Source organism: Phaethon aethereus (assembly GCF_964289735.1).
Source record: "Phaethon aethereus genome assembly, chromosome: 12".
Classification (NCBI taxonomy): Eukaryota; Metazoa; Chordata; class Aves; order Phaethontiformes; family Phaethontidae; genus Phaethon; species Phaethon aethereus.
This window is the reverse complement of record NC_138588.1, coordinates 3,518,834-3,543,312: the sequence shown is the minus strand read 5'-3', so window position 1 is coordinate 3,543,312 and position 24,479 is coordinate 3,518,834. Positions and strand designations below refer to the sequence as shown.

Here is a 24,479-nt window from a genome sequence, read left to right as displayed (position 1 = left end):
ATTTCTGGTGGTTTTTCAAAGCAGGGAATTTATGCATCTCCTGGTTTTTGGCAGGCAGGTGAGAGCAGGCTATGACAAACAGCAAGGAGCTAAAGGCAGGACAAAAAAACCCCAGAAACACCCCACTTTTGGTCTTGCCTTCTCTGCTGGTCCTTCCCTGTGCCTACAAACCACGCAGGAGCCTGCCAGGAGCATTTTAGTGCAGATGTGATGGAGTCCTGGCCCTCGTGCCGTGGATTTGCCCACAAGAATTGGTTTGGGGGCAATGACCAAATGTAGAGATATAGAGGGGAAGCTTGCAGAAGTGGCTGTGGGCCAATACGTGAGCGTTGCTAGTGATGCCAGCAGGATCCGTCCTGCTGGGATTCATCAGAGAGCTTGGGGAGCGAAGCGGAGAGGGGGGTGCTCGTTTTCAAGGAGCACTCACTGCACAAGCGAGCAGGGAGTACCTCCACAGGGAGGGGAGTGGAGCCACTGGGGAGGCAGAGGAACAAGGTGGACTTGCTGCCATCCCAACAGTGTCCCCAGGGGTGGCCAGGGTCCGTGCCGGCTCCCCAGTCCTGTGGCAGCTCTGAGGTGGGAGCTGGTTGAGTTTTCCTCTGGAAGATGCCAGTCTTTTCCCTTGTGATGTGGTGGGGAGGGACCACGAGGGGTGGGTGCTGAGGTCTTCTCTGGGCAGGCTTTCTGATGACCTTCATTAAATGGATGGAAAGTGCTTTTGATGTAATTCGTTCTCCCTTCTGTCCTTGCAGGATTCAAAGGAGGAAGTCTCAGAGAAGCCAACGTCTGCTCCGACTGCAGAGAAATACGGCTGGATTAAGAAGAGCAGTGGGGGGCTCCTGGGATTGTGGAAGGATCGTTACATCCAGCTACGGAAAACACAGCTCGTGGTCTATGAGGACGAGGTATGGTCACCGCTAAGAGCCTTGAATGAGGGGCAGGATCAGGCCCTTGGTGACACACGTTCCTGTGTTTTTCACTCTTCCCTCCAGCCCATTCCTTTCAAAAGAGCTTCTCCAGTTATCTCCAGGAGGGGTAAATGCTAGAAAGGAGAGACGGCAGCTGCATTTTAGAGTATATTATATATCATAAACATTTTAGCCAGTAAATATTTTGACATTGCCAAAAAAAAAAAAGGAGGGGGGCGGGCAGGACATCCTGTGAGAAGGCGAACGGAGCAAAGCTTTGGGCGGAAGCAGGATATGTGCTGCGTGTTTTTGGCGTTTAAAGGATAAAAGTGGATTGTAGCAGGCGGACTTCCCACCTGCCGCTTGAGGGAACGGCAGGCAACCTTGCAGCTGTTTGGCACCCCTCAAGCAGCTCAAATTGTTGCTAGCCAGACTCTTCAGGGCTTCGTTTAGCCACCGATGAACGCAGGGTTGCTGCGAGTGCCTGCTGTCCTCCTTAAGCAGGGACGCAGTCGGGGTTTGGCTCGTCCTTTCCCTTTACTTGAGCCAGTACTGAGCGAAGGACCCCTGGGAGCCTTCTCCTGGACTTCCCTAGATAAATCGCATGCTGTAAGTTCATGGCCTTGTTTAGAGCTGTTTCTAATCAAATGAGAAATAAGAGCCAAGCCAAATCTGTCCTGCATCTTTCTGCAAGAAGAACGGAGAGCGCAGGGTTGGTCCTGCCGGGCTGCGAAGGTGACTCTCTCCTGAGTCAGGCCCTCGCTTCCTGGGCTGGAAGGGGCTTCTGCAAGAGCAGGGGTGCCCCAAAAGGAAGAAATTACAGTGCAGAGCACATAAGCTACAACCAAGAGAGGTTTGAGATTAGGGGTGGGTAAGTCTAGGCTCTCTTTTTCTGGTGGCTCGAAGTTTGTGTGCGCGTCGGGACGAAGGAGCTTTCTCACCGCACGGTCTGCCCAAGGACCGTGTGCCTGTGCGGTGTCTGACACAAGGGGATCTGGGTCATTTGTGGGCATCAGGATGATATAAAACCAAAATCATGTAAAGATTCTGTGCAGTGTGTCAAGGGAAGAAGAATGGGGAAATGTTTCAGCAGCTGCATTGCTGCGATGGTTTCAGGAACAACGGGACCGACGCATGAGTTCGGTTCTCTTTTTAAAAAAAACTACTATTGCCTAATAAAGATTTGTTTTAAACAGTTCAGGTTAAAGGGTATTACTTCCCTCCATTTGCTGAACCCTCCTGCTCTTCCTGAATCCCAAAGCTTTCCGGAGGCGTTTGTTCTTAGTTTTGAAAGGTCCTGAAGAGAGGAAGAATAACGAACCGAGGAGGCAGTGCCAGGTGATGAGCAGCTGGGAAGGCAGGCAAAGCGGTGGGGCTTTCTCTTATGCAGCGAGGTGCAGCCTGGTCCTGCGGACCGTCGACTCTCCAGATCGCTTCCCAGTGCCCCGGATACCTGTTGACTCCAGCTGAAGCTCCAGGAACTCACAGATTCAAAAATCTATAAACGTGACGTAGGTTTTTTTAAAGGCCATGCCTTTAAAAACAAGATATATGGAGGCTCTCATTACCACAGGGGAAAAGGAGGCTTTTAAAGTAAGATTAATTTTCACAGACGTTCAGAAGAAGGAAAAATCCCAATCATTTAAAGGGTTATTTTATTATCTCAACGAGGAAAATGGCATTTGTAACAACCAGGCGTAATGTTTTCTGGTAGACTGTGGATTGTGGTAACATCCTGTAATAAATTGCATCTGTAAGCTACAGTAGCTACAAGGTTCCATTATTGTAAATAAGGGATCATGTTAATATCTATAGGCTATTAAACTGGCTTACAGCAAAGTCAAATGTCTTAGAAGAGGAAATTGCTGCAAAATTATCTGGTAGCACAATAGGATAGCGTGTGCTTGTGCAGGCTTGCTACGGGGAACTAAAGGAAATGGCAATTTTCTGCACTCAGGAGGAGTCCTGTCGCCACAGAATTGAGGCAGTTCGTGTCTATTACTGTATTTATCTTCCTTTAAAGTGAGTTAGGGCAGTGTTGCTGTCTCCATCTTACAACTGGGGAACTAAGTTTTTTTGAGATGAGAAGGGCCGATGTCAAAGGAGACTCTGGTGCAGCTTTTACTTGCGGAGCTCCAGCTGCCACTTCCCCCACTGGCCCTTCTCCACATGCCTGCCCTGCTTTGTGTGACCCTGGGGACAGACGCGGCATCCCAGACCATCCCATTTAAAATGGGATTGTTTGGTGCTTGCCGAATCGGGGCCCTAGAAAAAGAGAGGAGATAAAGCCACAGGCAACAGAAATACAAGCGTCTTTCCATACGTAACTGAAGTTAGACCTAAATGGGTTAAATGGGAGGGAGGTCAGCTTCCATGTGGGAGGGCAGGTTTAGAGGCTATTTCAACTGGTCTGAGCCCATCAGATTTCCAGGAACTGAGCTAGTGACTTGGACGCTTTGTGCTTTTGTCAGTCCCTCGTGTGTTTGAGCCCTCCGCGAAGAGGTGTGAAGCCTTCGGCAGTTGTTTCATATGCAGGCACGCTTGTTCGTGCGGTTGCAGGAGGCTGGCTGCGCTTGTAGCTGAGGTCCACGCGTGCAAAGCGAGAGCGGAGGCGACGGCCAACGCCGAGACGCAGGCAGTAACGTTGTACCGTGTCACCGGAAAGTGCAGTCTGAGCAGAAGACGAACACTGTGTTTATCATCCTCACCAGCAATCTCCTGGAGTGTGCTCCTCCCGTGCCCTGGGAGTGCGTTTCCTATGTTGCGTCTCGTAGGCTTTGGGTTTGGGTTAAAGCGGAGCTACCTCCCGAAGGCCAATTGCACGTGGCTGTTGTATTACCTGGAGCAGATGGGGGGTGAAAGCCATCCCGCCGGGCTTCAGGTGCCTTCCAGTGGATGTGAAATGAAAGGAGGTGGATTTCTTGTTATCTGCTGTGCCTCCATCTACAGCACCCCACATCTGAACCCTCACGTAGACGAAGACTCAGTTAAGCAAGACGTTTGTATGGTATTACATACCCGAATGTTAGGAGAGGCACCGCTGCAAATTCGCGCAGCTTTGGGGTGCTCGGATCCTGAGGAGTGACTCGGAAATCTCAGGGAAGGCACGGTGTGTGCACGCCCACGCAGAACCAAGCAGGTTATTTTCTAACAGGTTTTCTTGTCATCTCTTCTCCACATATTCTTGCCAGAATAAAAATTAAGCCTTGCAAAACTACAGAGAGCGTCAGAAGAACAGGCAATCCTGTGCAGAGAGGCTACACACATCAGTATTGTCACTCCTTGGATAAGACAGCACCAGTCTTGGGTTCATCGGGGTTTTTTTGCTTAAACAGTGCAGCTAGTGGTTAGAGTTGTATTGCCTTTTTTTTTTTTTATGTGTATTATTTAACTGGGGAAAAAACCTACTAGGCAAAGAGTCTTCTCGAGACCAGAGGACCAGAGGCATTTGACAGTTGTGCAGTTAACATCTGCATTGTGCCCCTGGTAAAGTGATAGCAATGTATACCCAGAAGTGACTATTAAAATGCTTTGAGATGCTCAGATGGAGAAGTAAATTATTATTTCAGGCAGTCTGGACATTGTGCACTGAATGGAGGGTCACAGCCCATGAATGTGTGTCAGTGAAGAGATCTTTGCTGGAAATTATACCTTCATTAATTAAAAATTTCAGTGGTGGGGTTTTTTTTCCCCTTTTTTTCAACTTTTCTTCAAGGAAATTGTTTGCCAAGTGTGATTCTTTGGTTAATCACATGCATTAACATGTTTAGGTGTTCAGTAATTTTCTTACGGACCAAGCTTACAGACACATACACGTTTAAGTCGCAGCGTCTGCTCCACGAATAGCTAATGGTACTGGTCTTCTGCATTAAATTATGAATGTAGGAGTTGCTGTATCGGGATTTTAAGAGTCTTATTGATTGGCCCATACAGCAAGCCCAAAAGCAAAAAAAAAACAAGCCCTAAAATCTGTAGAGGAAAAGAGAAAGGTGGCTTGAAGAGAATTCCCTGCCTTGATCGGCAGCAAATGCAGCGCCGTGGGACAAGCCTGCGAGCTGTGTGCTGCAGGGAGGTGCGACTGCCGAGCGAGGACTCAACCCTTGTGTCTCAGGACGATGTAAAAGGATTGCTTTAACTTCGTGGGGACACTAGAGACCAAAGGGGGTGGGAGCTTGTCCAGAACATGTGTGCGAGACCCGCGTGTCGGGGCAGGACTCTGCCTGGTGCTGAGCATCCCCCAGGTCCCGGGGGGCTGAAGGGACCTGGAGACCTGTGGCAGGGTCAGGTCTTTTGGCCTTTATCTTAGCGGTGCAGGGCAAACATAAAGGATCTCTTTGTGACCCAGGTAGGCTCACAGAGAGGGGATGGCCATGTGCCAAGCGTAAAACAGAACAAAAGCCCCATTCTGGTGCTCCCTGAGCTCAGATGCTCTTCTTTTGCCTCAGACACGGAGTTTTCTTATTTCTCTGGCTGCTTTCCTCCCCTGAAGAGGATAACTTACTTGGGAAGCCCGGGTCTCAAGGAGTCGTAGCTTGCACAGTCAAGCCAGTGCCCCTGGGAGGCAGGGTCCTGCATGTCCCCGGCCTCGCTGCCCTTCTTCCCTGGCCAGGCCAGAGTCCCCAGGGCCTCCCCAGGGAGCAGAGGGGCAGCCGGACGCCGAGAGGTGATGCCACGGCAAACACGCAGCTCTGCACCCTGCTGGGTCCTTCTCGTCCCCCAGCCCGTAGGGAGCGGAGGACGGCTTGCGCAGGACCAGAGGGAAGGATCCGCTCCGAGGGGTGGGACGGATGGTGTGGACACGGAGGGTGACACGGAGCCGCTGGGCTCTGCTGGGGACAGAACTGCTCTCGAGCGCGGGGAGGGTGGGCAGGAGCCTTCCTGCTGGCCTCCGGCCCGAGCGCGGCCGAGCCGCCCACATCCTGAGCCCGGCAAACCTTCGCGTCGCAGCTGGTAACCGCGCCGGCCGTGCGGCAGTGCTGTGATGTGGGCGGTCGTCCACCAAAGGCCGGGATGAGCTCACCCGTCCCCGAGGCATGTATTCCTGACCTCACCCTCCTCTGTCATTTGTTGGCCGCTGAGGGGTTATTATTTCCATCCCTGCCCTTTTGCAGTGACATTGCAATACCAGGATTGCAGCAGGAGCCTTGTGCCTTCAAAGGGCTCCGTAACGTCAGCAGGATTTTATCTGCTGGGTTTTAGGTTTGGGCAGGATTAATCTCCTCCTCCTAGTATATATTTTCCCAGTTCTCTGGTCGCGTTCACCTACTCAGTGTTAAATGAAATAAACAGTAATGTCATTAAAATAATAAAACTAAATTAGATCCAGACGTCCCTCAGTGGCTCCAGACTTGCTCTGCATACTGGCATCGGCTCTGCCGGGCCCCCATCCCCAGGTAGGAGGGATAAAAAAACCTAAACACAGCCCGAGCTCTGCACAGAGACTTAAATGTCAAGTGGTAAAGGGAGAAAATTCCCCGCAGCCCACTTCCCTCTGAACTCTCCATTCCCTGCCTCCAGCCACGCAGCAGCTTCCTGGCTACGACACGTTTCCTCATCCCACACCCCTCTCCGCTACAGGAATTGCTAAATACAAACTCAGACGGGTACGAGGAGCTGCCTCGGGAGCGGAGCCTGAGCTGGGGCTGGTCACGGCCAGCGGTTCTAATTTAGCATGGTAATAGAGGTTCGTGAGGCACGCTGACGGTAGCACTTTACCGGTAAGAACTGCTCTGCGATTCTCACAGCTTATTTGTGCGATACTTAGGTAAAGGGAGCTTTGGTCTCTTCTGGGCTACTGAGACGTGAAGAATATTATCTGCCCAGCGTTACACTGCGATTCCTATTAGGGATGGTGCTCTGCAGCTGAACCGAGCCACGCACCACGTGTGGAATTTTAGTTATGTTACTGGGAGAAATGAGCCAAGATCGTGGCCAGCAGTCATCAGTGGAGATACACCAGAGATAAATATTCCCTACTGAGACGCTGGCCCAGACGGTTTTGCTGGCTGTACGGGACCATATTTCCAGCCCGAAGCATTTTGACAGCTCAGAGCGTGGCTGCAAGAGGCGTGTGTCCCAGTCACACGTGGCTCCCACCGACCTTGCTGCGGCTCGGCACGGCGGCAGGGCTTGCCTCTTATCTCCGCTCAGCCTTGGGCTTCCTGGGGGGCCGCTTGGACCGTCATGATGCTTGCGCTGTCTTCGCTGTGGAAAAGCAGAATAACATCTCCTGCGTTCATTGTGGGGAGGAGGCAGTGATGCCAAGCTAAAGGGAAGCCTGGGGAGCACTCTGAGATCATGCCAAGAAGGTTTATAAAAGTGCGTCACGTTATTCCTCCTTCCCATGCCAGGACTGACAGCACGTTCTCAGCCTGTGGCTGGGGCAGGATGATGGACAAAGACCTTCCCGCCTTCCTTCTGGCTGTAAATCCTTGGATGAGGCCAGCAGAGATGGCAGAAGCTGGTGTTACTGTCCACAACGTGTTATTTGCTCAACCGCTGTGGACCAGTAGCCACAAATTGACCTGTAGCTTAAAGATCAGGGTGTTTCCTTAGTGAGATGCCAGCCTGATTTATGGGGGCTTGCTGTCTGCTTGCAAGTTATTTTTAAGGCAGAAGAGCTTTTAGACAGATGCAATGGGAAGACATGCGGAGTTTGACGGTATATGATTGATTTCAATGCGTCCTATTCATACTAATGTTTCTTTCCCCCTCTGCAGGATGAACAGAAGTGCATAGAAACAGTGGAACTGGAGAGTTATGACAAGTGCCAGGAACTGCGTGTGCTACTAAAAAAGAAAAACCGTTTCATTTTAATCCGCTCCCCGGGTAAGAAGGTAGGATTGCCTTTCTCATCACCCTCAAGTCTGCTAACTCCCAAATGAGTTCCCAGGCAGCTGCACCCAGAGGAGATGAAAGGCTCTGAGGTTTTGCTCTTTGGCAGCTGGGAGAAGTGACCTATAGCTGTGAATGGTCAACAGCGTGTAAGGAGGAACGCTACTGTCTTGTAGACTTTCTTCTTGTGGTGAGGAAAGGGTCCTCCTGCCACTCAATTTTTTCCTCTTGGTACTTTTCCTGCCTTATCATTTTCTTTCTTCCAGTACTCCCTGGGCAGTGGAGAATGACCATTCCCTGTGGTTCCCCCATGTGCTCTGGACAAGGACGTGTCCCTGTCCCAGCTGTCCATGCTGTAGCTTTGCTCAAATTCCAGTGAAATCAGTGATCCCAACCCATGTACTGAGACATTCCTGGAGCTGGAACAGTTGATCTGAGAAACTCCAGTGCAAAGTTACTTGCAGCCAAACAGTTCCTAGGAGAAAAGATTTATTTTGCAGAATTCATAAAACTCTACATTTTTAGCATCCTGCACTGCATCTGGTTAGATCAAGAACCCAGGCTGGTGTTGCAAAGAACTTACACATCCATCTGAGCACCGACTGTATGCAAGGACATGCTTGCCTTACTGCCTGTGTTCATCATCACTACCCGCCTTTGGAAGTTCTCCTTAGTTCCTGCTAACGTGCTATCCCTTTCAGCATCTTTATGGCCAGGGATGCTTCTGTTGTTGCTCCGAGGCATCGCACTTTGACTTACATTCTAATTTAAACGTGATTTTATTGGCCTAAAACATCTTATTAAATCTTCCCGTGCAAATCTGAGAGGTTGTAAGGGACAAAACATATTAATTTCCATAAGAATGTGAACAGGCAAAAATACCAACTTGTCTGCATTCCCTCATCTCCATTTTGTTTAAATAAATGGAGATTGTTTAGTCATTGTTGTCATCGGTGCTTATTCTTTCACTCCAGTCACTTAGTGTTTATTCGTATAATAAGACCCCAGCTGAGTTCAGAGCATCATTGTGCTAAACTTCGTTCAAAACAACAAAACGAGGACTGTCCTGCGCCCAAACACTCACATGGGCCAGGGTGGGGGTGCAGAGAGAAGGTGAATGATGTTCGTTTTGCACGTAGGCACAGTCTGTATCGGGAAGAAAAGTGATACTAAGCACCGTGTGCTTAATGTGTGCGAAGTGATGGCAGCCTGGAAATTTGCACCCTGGGCTAGTGAGCTCCTGCTCCGCACTGGATCCCAGAGCAGTGAGTCTCTCGTCAGAGTGGAGTTTTAGCTTTTGTTTTGTAACTTGATTAATCAGGAATAATGTGAATTTTAGATTGAAAACGGCTAACCCTGGCAGGCTGGGTATGTTTTCTAGAGGGTGGCTCAATAACTACAAGCGCGCACCTACTCCCAGGGAGGCGAATAAAAGCCTGTGCGCTCAGAGATGGGCAGCGTAGTAGGAATTATGATTATCTGCAAGTATGTTACTTGGAGGGGCAAAGTGTGTAATAGCTGCGTATGTCTCTGCACTGCTGCATGAATCAACACGGGGTGTGAGACCTGTTCCTAAACCTTTCACTTCTTGCTAGGAGAAAGATATGCCCAAACTCTTCCCCAAAAGGGTAACTTCATCCTTTCGGCATGTTGGCAAGTTTACAGCTCCCCTGGTTTTCATGCCACTGATTAAATGGAGACCAAGATAGAGGCTACTTTTTATAGGGCTCTTTTGGTGAAAGGAAGGGCTTTTATAAATGAAAAGTTCCCTGTTTGTGGCTCCCCTCCCACCCTTCTTTTGGCTGGGAATCTGGTGAGGGTGTTGACACACAACATACTTTGGCAGATGTTAGAACAGGCTTCAATTAGGAGGCCAATGTACACAACTGTCCTTCTGTTTTGAAATTGCAGCTGCGGCGATATATATCAGCTAAACATTTTCCATTTGGGAGGCTTGTTGCCATCCACAGCTTAAAATCACCCTGTGAGCCGCCTTGCCAAGCCCTGCCAGATCTTGGTAGGGTTTTTTTGCCCCCTCTCCTGAGCACAATGCTGAGGAATACAGAAAGCCAGTGAGTTTGCAGGACTTACGAACCAGCTAGGAAAAAGGCCATTTCTGTTTCAGTGCCCAAATAGGAGTTTCCCTATTGAACACAGGGAGCTCAGTTTAGCTGTAGGGGAATCCTGGTTTACATCTTGGATGGGATATTCTTGATGAGCAGAGGACAGTTAAAACTACTCTGCAGCTAGAGCTGCACCTGAATAAATAAGTTCCCTTGCTAAACACTGGTCTTTGATGGATGTACCCCAGATTCCACTTGCCCTCTTCACAAAGATGACGTTTTTGTTAAGCTGTGACAGTACGAGGATGTCACGTGCCTGCACTGGTGTGGAACTGAAACAAAGTGCTGCTGGAAGTGTGCTAAAGTCTCCTTCTAGCTTAGAAATCTTGAATGCTTTGTTCCAGCAGCAGCAATTAATTGAAAACAATAGATCGCAGTGAGGCACATGTGCCCTGTGCACGGAGGAGTCTGCTCCTGGGGTCTGCCAGTTTGGCAGAGATGCTGCGTTATTCCCAAGGATGAGGTAGCTCTTGGTTCGGCTGCAGAAAACCACAAGAATCCCCTAACTCACAGCCCCTTGGCTTCCACTTTTTCCTCCATGATCTAACCTGACAAATCCATGTAGAAGAAGGCAGGAGATGACCTCACGTCTGGCAGACAGACTCTGGTGCACTCTCGATAGTCGAAGATGTTAGTTACCCAGCTCTGCTCTGGCTTCTGCTGGAGGTGACCACTCCGTACCAAAAGTCAGCTGAAGGGAACACGTTCCCACACCTAAACCAGCAGCTCACCAGCAGTTCACAGTCCAGTTGAGCCCAATCCCACTGAACTGAAGCCAACAGCAGGCTTTGCACTGAAACCGCTGAGGAGCAGGCACAGGTTTCTGTCGCCCACCTCTGCTGCAGATCAGCAGCATCCAGCAGAATTGCTCAGCAAAGAGCTAGTGTTGATAAATGTCTTAAACTGCAGCTACACAGTTCTCCAGAGCTTGTCTGTTAAATCATTTAGCGCAGGTACAAGAGGCTGACCCTGAGAACACTCCTCTTTCCTGGAAAGCAGGGTCAGCGTAGCCATGAGACTGTCGCTGCTTGAAGAGACTGGTGTCTCCAGAAGAGATGGAGCCATCAGGGAGACAGCTCGCTGCCGTCACGGACAGTGACCCGTGTGTGAGCCTCTTGCTGCATGACATCTAGGCAGTGATTCAGCAGGAGCTGACTGGCCGTGCTGTGCTCTGAGTTAACTTACAGTAAATTGCATGCTCTGTATTCATGGCTTACAATGGTCACTAGCACAGTAGGTTTAGCCATGACAGCTTTTCCTGGCACACCAGCCCGTTGTTTACGGCATGACTCAGTCTCAGCTGGCTTAGCGAGAAGGAGAGCAAATGTGTAACCCTGCCTGCTGCCCTCCGATACTGGTGTCGGTGGTGGGTTGAGCCTGGCCGGGGGCCAGGTGCCCCCAAAGCCCCTCTGTCACCCCCCTCCTCAGCTAGACAGGGAGAGAAAATATAACGAAGGGCTCGTGGGTCGGGGTAAGGACAGGGAGATCACTCAGCAATTACCTTCATGGGCAAAACAGACTCGACTTGGGGAAAAAAAGAATTTAATTTATTACCAACCAAATCAGAGTAGGATAATGAGGAACAAAAACTCAATCTTAAAACCCCTTCCCCCCACCCCTCCCTTCTTCCCGGGCTCAACTTCACTCCCGATTTCTCTCCCTCCTCCCCCTGAGCGGCGCAGGGGGACGGGGAATGGGAGTTGTGGTCAGTTCATCACACCTGGTCTCTGCCACTTCTTCCTCCTCAGGGACAGGACTCCTCACCCTCTGCTCTGCTCCGGTGCGGGGTCCCTCCCACAGGAGACAGTCCTCCACGGACTTCTCCAGCGTGAGTCCTTCCCACGGGCTGGGGCTACAATTCTGCACGAGCTGCTCCAGCCTGGGTCCCCCACGGGTGCCGTCCTTCAGGAACAGGCTGCTCCAGTCCGGGTCCCCCGCAGGTGCCATCCGTCAGGAACAGGCTGCTCCAGCCCGGGTCCCCCCATGGGTGCCGTCCTTCAGGAACGGGCTGCTCCAGCCCGGGTCCCCCCATGGGTGCCGTCCTTCAGGAACGGGCTGCTCCAGCCTGGGTCCCCCATGGGTGCCGTCCTTCAGGAACAGGCTGCTCCAGCCTGGGTCCCCCACGGGTGCCGTCCTTCAGGAACAGGCTGCTCCAGCCTGGCCCCGCGGGGTCCCAGGTCCTGCCAGCAAACCTGCTCCAGCCGGGGCTCCTCTCTCTCCCCACGGGGCCACAGGCCCTGCCAGGAGCCGGCCCCAGCGCGGGCTGCCCACGGGGTCACGGCCTCCTTCGGGCATCCCCCTGCTCCGGCGTGGGGCCCTCCCCGGGTGCGGGTGCAGATCTGCTCCCCCGTGGAGCTCCATGGCCGTGGGGGCACAGCCGGCCTCCCTGGGGGCTTCTCCAGGGGCTGCCGGGGACCCTCTGCCCTGGTGCCTGGAGCCCTCCTGCCCCTCCTGCCCCGAGCTGGGGGCTGCAGGGCTCCTCCTCTCACATCCTCACTCCTCTCTCCGGCTGCAATTGCGCACGTTTTTTTCCCCTTCTTAACTCTGTTCCCCCAGAGGCGCTGCCACTGTCGCCGATGGGCTCGGCCGTGGCCAGCGGTGGGTCCCTCTTGGAGCCGGCTGCACTGGCTCTGTCGGACATGGGGGAAGCTTCCAGCAGCTTCTCACAGAAGCCGCCCCTGCAGCCCCCCGCTACCAAAACCTTGCCACGCAAACCCAGTACGGTGTCACTGACTCTCTACCTTAAATTGCTGCTGGAGAGCAGACCCTGCTTAACGTTTTGTGGCGAGAATCCATCTTCAGGTGCATCCTCCTATACCTGTAGATACTCAAATGAGTAAGAATACAGACAAGATAAATTCACTTGTTTCTTGTTTGTAGAGGACTTGGGGGTCTCAGACTAGTGTACAGAGCCCCAGCGACAGGCAGGACTGAGACCAACTCCTCCAGCTCCTTCCTGCCTCTTTTCCATCGCTGTCTGCCTGATGGAGAGCGTCCACCCTGCTCTGGGTTAGCCTCCTCTCCCCAGTGCTGTGGCCCAGGACACGAGCCGTCAATGGATGCAGACAGACAAGGCAACAGAGACTCTGGCTGGCAGCATCCTGAGCACCAGCGTCAGAGCCGCAGCAGCACGGCGCTTCCTTGGTGACTGTGGATATCGTTCTAAAAAGGAGAAAAAAAATTTCAAAGAAAGATAACTGGGTGTACTGGGAGGAACCTGCTGCAAGCCTTGGGGCTGCCCCTCTGTGTCACAGCGCCGGGGATTTGTGCAAGCAGGGAGCAGCGTGAGGCTGGCATTGCCCGCGCCGCCCCGTCGCAGGGAGCGGGGTCCCACGCAGCGTGCTGCTTGTCCTCCCTCACCCGGACCTTCGGGAACCTGCAGGGCTCTTTCTGCTGATGCCTTGGGAGCGTCTTTCCATGAGTCCCTTTCCCCCACCATCTGTTGTGCCTGCGTGCCGTGGCCGCGGCGGTCGGTCAGCGTTACGCCGCGCGGCAGAGGGTTGCGTGCCGGAGGGGCAGCTCAGCTTCTCATTAATGACAAACCGTCCCCCCGAGGCTTCGCTCTGCCCGGCCGCAGCGCTGCTGACTGACACCAGCGCTTAGTCACAGTCTCAGCTGCGGGAGGCCGGAGGCTTTTGTTGAGAATGAGGCACAGAAAGTGGCATGAGAGAGGAAACTTGAAGTGAGGCAGGAATCCTTCCCTTGAACAACGTGTACGGAGGTTTCTACACCCTGGTGCGGGCTGCCAGGTCTTTGCCAGGCAGTGCAGCAGCTCAGCTGCTCGCAAATAGAGCTTTCTTATAAGCTTTTATAATCACAAAGCTTTGAGGCAAAATCGTTTCCAAACAAAAAAAGTTTTTAAGCACACACAAAAACAGGCCGGCTTGGACTAAAACAAAATCTGGCTGTCACTCTGTTTTGGAGCCTTGCCTTCCCTTAGGTTCCCCGGTTAGCCTGGCCCTTCTGCGCCCCAGACAAAGGGCTCTTTTTCCACAGGGCTGTGGTTCAGGCCCTAACCTCTCCTCTGAGCTCTCAGGAAGACATGTGGTCCCGTCACCTTGTGTGCAAACTAGTCGAACAAATAATCTTTCCCCAGATTGCTTCTTAACTCCCTGCTTGCCGTGCTGGTTGTGAGGGCCTGGCACTTTGTCGCTGCAATGTGCAGACATAAAATGATGGCATTGAAGCAAAGAATAAATGCAGCTGGGAAGGGCAGTCGGTTTCTAGCTAAATAGCAGGAGTGGGTGTAAGGACATCAGGCTTTAGTTCTGTAGAAGTTCTGGTGGTACCTTCAGAAGTTGCTGAGACCCCAAACTGTTGCTGCTTTGTTGTGCCATAAACAAAACAGGGAGCTGCTAAGAGCATTCGACTGTCAGTCACTGTGAGCTTTGTCAGACTGATTTTATATAGTCCCTGCTTTATGCAGACGTTTTTGTGATTTCAGAATGTGGGGCCTCATTTACGAAAGGGCTGGGACTACGACTGCTCTTGAACGCAAGGAGAAGGTGGAAAATACCTAAAGGATGTTAAAAACCCAAAAAACCCTATTCCAAATGAGACCCCACTAGTACACGTTTTAGATGAGCCTCTCTGTATCTCACTTCCCCAACTGTAAGAGGTGAATAGTTTCAGTTGCTCTGAAAAGTAATTTGTGAAGCCCCCAGATATTGTAATGATAAGCAGCAAAGAAATGATTGTCGAGGGAACCAGTAATTCTGTTTTCAGATAAGGGCTTGCACAGAGTGCAATGAGTAAGACGTATTGACCCACGAGGATAAAACACATGAAGGTATAGCTCAGTAAGAAGTGCCGCCCCGTCATCAGGGACGGTGCTAGGAGCATGCACAGCGGGCTGAGTTGGGACTTCCCGGCAACACTGGGATTGTCTAATTTGTAAGTGCGTGCTTGATTTTGGAGCGTTGATGACGTTCTTTAGCGCAAGAGTATTTCTGTGTGCCTGTGCGGTGCAGATGAGGGCACTGCATGGAGCTGTTTGGATCCAAGCCAGTCTGCCATAGAGCCACTTGTAACGTGAAGAACTCTCACCTCAAGTGTACGTCGGGACAAAGCCGCGTATGCTGGTGATGCGCTCAGAGAACGCAGCAGTGAAATAAATAACACCCTACCTATTGTTCCTGATGAGGTCGAGAAGAGGTTCAAAACACTGAGGGCAGCCATGGGACTGCCCTGGAGGAAGGGGAGAGCTGGCTGGCTGGAGGACAGGCCATACGGTCATCCATCGCTCCCTCCTTATTTGTGTCCCAAGCTTCTTGCCAGCTCCCTCTTGTATGGTGTACTCTTCCCTTCTTCTTAGGATGGCTGTTCAAACCCCAGAGAGTGTTTGTCTGTAGCGTTTGCTGCTGTATTTCTTCATTTGCAAACAGAAGCAGCTATGGTTAGTTTTTTCACTTCTGTTGCCCTTATGCTTCATCATGTCCGTGCTCGGCTGATTCGGGGTTAGTGCAGCCAAGGTCAGAGCCCCGGATTTCTGTATCAGTTCTGTTCTGCAGAGCTGCAGGAACGGGGAAGCAGGCAGAGCCCACTGCACGCAGCCTTCCCACTGCTCTCGGCTTGCAGCCGGGGGGGGAAGTTGAAGATAAAGTGCTTTATTGCATCTGAACCAGAATAAAATGACTTGGACTTTCAGTCTGACTCTCTATACACAGTGTGACCATTTGCTGTACAACTCGCTGCTGCTTTAAGAGCTATTCCAAGCGTTTTGCAGAAGGAAGAAACTCTTACTTTCTTACTATTTCAGTTGCTAGCTGCAAAAATAAAACTACAGCAACAAGCTGTTCAGTGTAACAAAATCCTGTTCATGGGAGCTATGAAGCGAAGTACTTGCCAAAGCGCAAAGGAATCTGTAGTTTAAACACAGGCTGGAACTGGATGTTACAGAGAAACTGAAGTGATACACAGAGAGAAGAGAGCTACCTCCCTGTTCTGACAAGGAATGCTTAGGCAAAAATTGTCTCTCTGCTCTTGCAGGTTCACGATATCAAATTTCAAGCTTCAACTTTGGAAGAAAAGGAATCGTGGATAAAAGCTCTTAATGAAGGGATCAATAGAGGCAAAAACAAAGTATTTGATGAGGTAAGAGGAACAGTTTTCAAAGTCCTGTATTTCTGTGTCAGTTCTCATCCACTGCTTTTTTAGCTAAAAGCAGAACGCGCCCGACCCCCGTTGCTCCCTGTCCTTTCTGCATGCCAGCCATGGTTGAAGGAAAGAGAAAGATGGTCTTCAAGGCAAACCAGATTGCATGCCCACAGGCTGGGAGCTTTTAGCCACTTTAGTTCCCAGCCCGAGAAGGTCGAACACCTAGAGAGGTGTTTGCACCCTCGTATGTCTTGCTGCTTTCCCTTCTCTCCCGGCCGGGGGTAGATGCAGGGAGGCAGGGGCAGCAGGAGAGCAGGCGGTGTGCTGGAGCTTGGTCTGTGCTGCTGAGAGCTAACGTCTCACCCCGGGACGCCGGAGCTCACCGGAGTCGGGGGGAGATGGGAGATGCGGTGGGTTTGGGATCAGCGAATGCAGGGGTGTTCCTCTCTCCCGACGGAAGCGGCTGGTGCAGAGAAGCAGCTACGGTGCCGAGTTGTGTAGAGCCGGGGCTGCAGCGTGGAGAGACCCGTCTTTCCCTGCACTGCCACGATCCTCAGCACCAAGCAGCCTGGAAATGGAGGTATTCGGTTAGGACATAGCCCGGTCTTCAAGACTGGAAAAAGTCTGAAGTGACTCAGTCTACCAGCTATTCCGCCTGCAGTCTGGAGAGAAGTCTGGTGGAAAGTTACTCCATGGCCCCAGCCACACCTGCCTGCCTCTGAGCTGGCCCCAGCACACCTGCACTCCCAAATTATCCAAGGATGAAAACTGCACATCCTAGAGCCTGACTAACCTTGCCCTGCTCCCTGTTAGCTTATAATCAGCCCTGAACTAAACCAAAGAACCAGTATCTATTCTGCAGATTTCAGTAACTGAAAGGAAGTGCACAAAACCACCATCATGGGAATGACACGAGAAGAAATGGGCAGGGTAACGAGGGGACGAAGCAATCGGCAAGATCTGTTCAGCAAAGGAAACCAAAGCAATGAGTAGAAGTTTTGAGAAAAGGGCCAAGAGCGCTGCAGATACGGTGCTAGAGATGCAAACTCTGAGGGCTTGGGCTTTGCTTTTACTGAGCAGAGGGCAAAAGCAGGAGGAGAGGCTGGAACATGCTCCTTTTTTGCCAAGGCAAATGGCACTCGGTGTCAGGGTTTTGCTGGTAGCGGGGTGTAGCGGTTCCTCCGGCCCTTGGACCAAGTGGGAAGTGGCATGTGGAATTAAAGGGACCAGCTGGGACCAGCAGCAGCCTGGGAGGATAAAACCCAGCAGCAGAGAGCTCAGCAGCCAGGTCTGCTCTCACGTTGCGGTGGGTGGGAGATGTGACATCCTGCGGTGCACTGCTGCTCAGCCCTCGCTGGAGAGACCCCGCGCCGGCTCAGAGCTGCCTGGCGGTGCACGGCACGTGGCTCCATGCTCTCCGAACGCTGCACACCCCCTCCGCAGCACAGCAAGGTGGGATCTTGGGTCACCTCCCTGCCCTGTGGCCTGGGGTTATCCTTATGAGGACCCGGGTTCTCAGAGGGCACCAGCCTCTAATTCTCCATTCCAGTAAGGATCAGACCTCAGATTTAAAGTGTTTCTGCACGGGCGAGGCACAAACTAACAGGTCAAGCCCTCAGCTGGCTTGGATTAGCTGTCCTCTGCTGAAGGAGCTATAAAACCACTCTGCCATATCAGGCAGGGATTGGGACCCATTTTTTCCTTTTAAATCCCTATTTCACCCCCACCAGCTTTCCTGTTGTACATTCTCGTGGCCAGCAAACCAAGGACACACTGATGTTTCACCATCCCCGGTCTGCATGGAGCAGACTCCAGCCATCGCAGCGTGGGTGGGTGGGCAGTGACAGAGCCAGCACAGAGAAATACCTGCGAGGGGGCTGGGACCTCCCTCCCCACGTGTGGGAGGCCATGGATTTCTCATCTGATTCCAGGAAATCAATTTGTTAATTCAGCTGGAGTTACAATTAATCCAGGTCACTGCTCACACCTTCTTTTCAGCATCCTGCAGTCATTAGAGCTGTAGAAGGGAAGGTCTGTAATGAAGCGCTGCTGATACAGTTCACAGTCAGGTCACGGTTATTAATGAGCTTTCACCTCTAAGATGGCAACAGCAATTTCGGCGCTGTGCTCTGCCACACGCAGGAGCCAGTCCAAGCCCGGGCTGCAGCGAGGACAACAAAGCCGCCTTGTGTCCTTCCTTCCCGGGCCTTTAGGTAGAGGGGAGGTTAGCGATCGCAAGGCTCTGAAGGTTGCACGCTTTGCTTTGGAGTGTATTAAACATCTTAAATATCCATCACGTACATGCAGGGCTTTGCAGGCAGGCTGTAACTAAGGTCTGAGGCAAAGACTGTAGTGGTGAAATCTTCAAAACCCTCCTGGATCCAAATGCTGCATCCCTTCATGTGTGACACTGAGAACTTTATGCATGTATCTTGAGAAATTAATGCCTCTCTTCCTTTTTTCTTTCCCTCCTCTTCCCCCTTTTAAAGGTGAAAGTAGATGAGAGTCTTTCCTTGGACCACGTAACTCGGGACAGAGTGAAAATGACCCACGGACGCAGGCCACCCACGAGAAGTCACCTCAAGGAGGTAAGAGCAACCCCCTGGGGTGAGCCATCTCCCCAGCTGGGATCACCAAGAGCTCTTCCTTCCACCAAGGTACAAAACGCCAGAGAAAACCCTGGGTACAGAGAGCCCAGAGAAAGCTGACAACGCAAACAGCTTCCTCCAGGAAAGACTGTGCCAGCACCTCTCTGACGAAGCTCCAGGTTCCCATAGATCTGTAGTTGCTGCAACACATTATGACATATTTAGCTTTCCGTAACTCACGAGCTGCTTCACCATCTGGTGAGAGCTATTATAGTTTCACTTTAATCAGAAGAGACCAAAGCTCCTGTATTTATTTTCTAAGAAGTGATGATTTTGTAGCCACAGTGGTCTAAAGGTAGAAGAACTGCATGGTCTGTGGGGAGAAGCTGTATTTTTTATTAAGCTAACTGGAAAAAGCAGACAAGCTTTCAAGCTTACAAGCACTTCCTCAGGTCTGAAACAGAATACATTATTCTCCCAGGCAGTTTTATGGACTAGCCTGTCTACTCTTTAACTGATTTTCTGGATCTGTCACTTAAAAAAAAAAAGAATGAAAAAACAGCACAAAATAAACCTGCAATTCATTTCCATGGGAGAGGTTCTTACTAATGTTTGATTCCTGTGATTTATGTAAAAGTTTCCACAGACAGATTGATATTTTAGCAGAACATTAATCTCAACCAAGGAAGGTTTTTAAATCAAACCTTCTTTCTTCAAACTCTGACTTATGTGTCTGCACAGCACTCCGATGACCCTCGTGCAGAAAATGAGATGCCCTGAGACTTTTTACTTTGCATAGAAATGGAGGGAGAGTGTCTCTTCTAGAGAAATCCATGGGAATGAATCATAGATTCCCATCCACTCCTCCAGAAAACCGCAGAAGAAAACATGACAAAAGTCACAGCAGCAATGAAGTGTGGATTCTCTGTTGCCTAATACGGGTTTGGTAAGGTAGAAAGCCCTTCCCTAGGCACTAAGAGGATCTCTCTCCCCTACTCAGCTCACTATTTTCATGAGATACCTCCAACATTAATATCTGTAAGGCCTCTCACCTTCAGCCAAATTCAGGGGAAACTGGCTTACAAATTCAGAAGCAGGAATGAGGGGAAAGGGAGGGGATAAAGCCTGCAGAAAGATGTGTATCACGGCTGCTGGCTGCAGTGTTGTGAAGGAAATGGGATGAAAGATGATTTTCAGTGTCAAAGCAGGCCAGGTGAGGATGGGTCAGGGCCAAGCTGCCAGGATGCAGCTTGCCTCTGTCTTTCTGATGGGCTGGAAAGGAAAAGAGAGACTTGAACTAAACTCTCTGCACTGCAGGAGTCTGGCCCTGGCTGCAGCTCTGCCTTCGTGTGGCTTTGGGTTCTCTCACACAGGAACTGTCACCGCATTTCTCCCTCTGGGGCACTGAGCTTACATGCTGCAATGTCTTTACTAAGTCCATCCTTTTTAGGAAACCCCCCTACTAGAGTGGTTTGCACATAGCCTGTGGTTTGAAGGAGGTCTAACCAGCTGAGGCTTGGCCCTGGTAAGACAGGGATGACATCAGGTTGGAGGAAGCAAGCAGAAGACAATGGTATTACAACAGTATCCCTGTCCAAGCAATCTAAAGATCAACTTGTTGTATATATTCAAGTAAAAATATGACAGTCCCAAAAACAGAGGGCAGGCATGCTTTGGGTAGGCACGCTGTAAATGAAGGGCATAGAGGGATCCAGCTATCACAGGATAAAGAATTAAAATACGGTAGAGCTGACTGCTTAGCACCGACAGCAAAACCAAGAAATAAGGTTATTGTGGAACAGGCTCTGAGACCTTCTTCTCAAAGGAAGTAGTAAGATAAGTTCTGTGCTTTTGTCCTAGTTCTTGACTGCTTATGGTTCTTGGTTTTGATATTCTCATGCAAGCTGCTCTACTAACAGGCAGAAAATAACTCGGCAGCAAAGACTCTCATGACGTTCACGGAATGTGTTGATCTGGGGAAAAAGCAGGGCTTATGCAGGGGGATGGAAGTGCTTCCCTCGATACATTCAAGATTTGCTGCCATGTATGTGACTTGACCCAACTTTCTTCTTTGCTGGGTGAAATGTTTGTCACTGGTGATTATCACAGCTCATTAAATTTTAGCATAGCAGATCACATTGGGTTTCACTTATCAGATAATGCTGGTAGAGCTGGCTACTGCTGTTAGAGGGTAGCACAGGGTGATACTGCATGGGAGAAGCACAAGCTCCATAGATTGCTCTTGAGGTATAGACAAAGATGCTCTTAAAAGCACCGTTTTTGTTATCAGTCGGATTCTTCTTGACGTTTCGACATATGTAAGTATAAGCAGGGTGAACATGTGAAGCAGCAACCCCTTGCTTGCCAGGCTGGTTGTGAGGGTCTTGCGCTTTAACTTCAAGTTAAAGGATGGAGCAAACATGATAGGATAGATATTGAAAAAGTTCTTTCTTGTATTTCAGGCTGCCAAGTCTACATCAGATGGTATCCTGCGACTAGATCTGGATATAGTAGACAACGGACCGCCAAACCTTGATTCTACTATCAGTGAAAGTGACAATGTGCCACCTCAGAAAGAAACTCCAAAGCCACCTTTGCCACCTACAAAACCCACCGGCACAAAAGAAGACCAAGATGCAGAGAACAATGTTCCTGATGAGGAACATAAAAAACCTTTGTCTCCTCCGTTGCCTCCAGATAAGAAGCTTAAGGAAGGCATAACATCAAGGGACAATGTAAATGCCAAGGAAGAGGACTCTGTAAGACCAGAGGAGAATGTGGAAGGATCGCAGGCACCAAGTGAGGAGAACAGAGAGAACCTCATTGAGGTCAGCAACAGGGGCATAGCAAAAGCTCCAATTCCTCTTCCTAAGAGCGTGCCAGATAAGCTAAAAGTCGCTTGGGACCAACCAGTCCCTCAGCCTAAAAACACGGAAGACTTGAAATCATCAGGAGATAGTAGCAAAGACAACCTTGCTGAGATTGCTGCTGCAGATGTTACAAAGCCTCCTGTTCCTCCTAAGGTTCTGTCAGAAAAAATGCTAGCCACAATGAACTCCAGCCATGGTGACCTGGAAGCTGGGGTTTGGGAAGGCCTGGAGTCTGGCAGCTCCAAGCCCCCGGTGAATGGGATCACAGAGAGCGAGGTAACAGAGTGCGCATCCCCAACAGCTGAAGCTGAAGAAGGAAATGGGAGAACCTCTGCTGAGAAGGAACAGCAAACTTCAGCAGAAGAGACAGAGACTTCCTTAGCTACAGAAACGTGCCACGAGAGTGTAAAAGCAACTACTGAGAAGAAAGTGTCTGCGGAAAGCATTTCGGGTCTCAAACTTCGCAGTTCTTCTTTGGGAGACTTGCTGTCTGATTCCAAAAATACACAGAGAGCACTTCCAGTCCAAGGTTTCCCCAAGGATTCCCATCACTGCTTAGCTAAAATGGAGGAGAAAGTTGCTAATGAAAGGGAAAAGGCAGAAAAACTTCTGCAGAAGGTTTTACGTGAAGGTTTGGAACAGGCTCAGGAGGGGAACGGTCCCCCCGTGATGGCAGAGACATTGCTCAATGAGGCCGTAGAACAACTTCGGCAAGCTACACAAGTTTTGCAAGAAATTAAAGGTCTTGGAGAACTGAAAAAAGAAGCAACACAGAAACAGAAAGAAAAGCAAAAGGATCTAGTGACTCTTTATAGGAGAAGTGCTCCCTGACATCCTCTTCAAAGAGACTTCTTTCTCAAAATCAAAGCTAAACATTTGCCATTTATGATTTGTACCATTGCTAGGCCAGTGTTTAAAAGGTGGTGTTTTGCTGTGCACACACCATGTTCATGGGACAGAATTGAGCTTTCAGTTATAATGTCTTTCTCTCTTTCTTCATGCTGTACATACCAGTCTGGTTCTAATCCTCTTAGCACAGCAGAAGGTTACAGGATGTTGAGTGGTTTTGAAAATGTGAATGCTCTCTAAGGACTCGGTCCAAAGTCCTTTCAATGGATCAGGCCTTAAAAATTACTGGTAATCAAACCAAGCCAGATTTTTGAAAGGAGCAGAATGGCTATTCTAGCAAAAGCCCCTGTCTATCTGTATTTACAGACTAGCAGATACCAGATTGCACTGGCACCTACCTGGTTTTCCCAGTTAAATCATTTAAGGATAAATGTAGTCAGTGTTTGTTCACTTGCTGGCAAGGTTTCCCAGACCACCTGGCCCAGTGACATCTAGGAATGTAAAGATAATTGCTTTAATCTTCTCCAGAGATACTCATAAAACCACATCCACAGTTAAAAAGTGACCTCACACAGAGGCAAACAAAACTGGCCAACTCCTGACTGCAAGTAGTGTCCTCAGATCTGGAGCAGCTGTATGAAGGCACTCTTCTGAGTCTGGCTGTGCAGAGCTTTAGGCGTGTGGAGCCCTGCGTAAGTGAACGCAAGTGCATCATTTCCAGGCAAGTATTAATTCTTCCTGTTTCATTAATAGGGAAATTGAGGCAAAGAGCAGGTTACAGTTGGCCTCTAGCAGCACAACACGTTGATGGTTGAGGACGATACCTATCTGGTAACTGAATCCTCTCATCATCAGTGGGAACAATTAGCCAGACCTTTGGAGAACCTGTGTCCAGGAGATCCCCAGCAGCTTCCCAGGAGAGCTGTCATTAAGAAGCTTGCGGGATGCGTGTTCCCTTAGCTGTAGGCCGCTCTCTGTGTTGTCTTGGGATGCCAGCTGACGGGAGCATGCACATGAGGCAGTGGGATGAGATCCCTCTTCCTATTTAACAGGTCTCCACCTGCCTGTGTCCTGGCTAGCCTGAGAGCCATGGTTTGGCACAGACATCCGCAGTTTGAGTACGTGGAGGGAAAGGCATTTTGCATGCACAACTTTGGGGCTGGTCCCAGTGGCTTAAGTATATTAAAATAAAAATGCATTGCTACGGAAGGGTCTGAGGAAGGCATTGCAGAAGGCTCTGGCACAATTCCCACAGCTTCCCTGCTCACCTGCTGAAAGCAACCACAGCTCCTGTGGTCTTCAGTGCTTACAGCTGTGATAGAATCATGTCTCTGCACCGCTGCTATATAGCCCCATACCCGAGCTGGGTCTCATTCCCTGTTTTCTGTAGTTGCTCTGAGGAGAATCGTACGACTTCTCAAAGGGCTTCTCCTTTGCTTGAGCCAGAAGCACGGACAAGGGCGATCTTCCCAGTCTGGTGTTAAGGAGTGACACGCGACCTAAGTTTTTTTTCTCTTGTTTTCCAGCACTGCACTCTTAGCTCACCCATTTCTTTTTTTTCTGTTCTTTATTATAATTTCCCAAGTTCCACAAGGCTGCAATGGGCTGCAAACACGCCCCGATAGCAGCAGCCCAGTAAAGCCTCATCTGAGCCTCTTCTTAGGCCAGGCAGTGGGTACTTCAGGTCTAAGCACAAAAATGCTGGCTTTGGGCTTCCAAGTATCCTGTTTTTCACCACCCCGAGCCAGTGAGACAGGTAGTGACTAGAACTGATGCCTCTTTTGATTAAACCAGCCTTGGTTTCAGTGGTCTGTCCCCCTCTCAAGACAGCCATAGACATCGCATGTGAATTCACTTGTTACTTCCTTGTGGAAAGTTCTACACAGTCTGAGTGTTTACTCAGGGCTCAGGTGCCAAAAAGCTTTGCTTTGAGACAAAAAGATTCCTACGTCCTAAGCCCGACCCCAGGCACACAGCCTGGAGCAAACTCTGGATCTGTGTCATTTGCTGCTGTAGACTCAATGTGAACCATGGGTCTTACTTGCCTTTCCAGACATACTTAGGACAAGGGCTAATAACAAACAGACAATATTCAGTGCCTATCTGCTATCTAAATGTATTTTTCTGCATGTGCACTTTTGTTTACCGAACACTGTGTGGTATGAATGTGAGCTGTCAGAACCTGGTGTGCACTGGAAGTCGAGGGACATC

General features: G+C 50.2%; 1 protein-coding gene across 1 annotated transcript; it reads left to right on the top strand.

Moving 5' to 3' along the window:
* Positions 1 to 265: 265 nt before the first annotated feature.
* On the top strand, positions 266 to 22,250 carry PLEKHO2 (pleckstrin homology domain containing O2; the record flags this gene model as incomplete). The annotated part of the gene is made up of 6 exons (XM_082005053.1): positions 266 to 322; positions 753 to 905; positions 7,628 to 7,744; positions 15,854 to 15,958; positions 18,451 to 18,549; positions 21,012 to 22,250. 6 exons carry the CDS (start codon positions 266 to 268, stop codon positions 22,248 to 22,250), a joined length of 1,770 nt encoding a protein of 589 aa, XP_081861179.1.
* Positions 22,251 to 24,479: the final 2,229 nt, after the last annotated feature.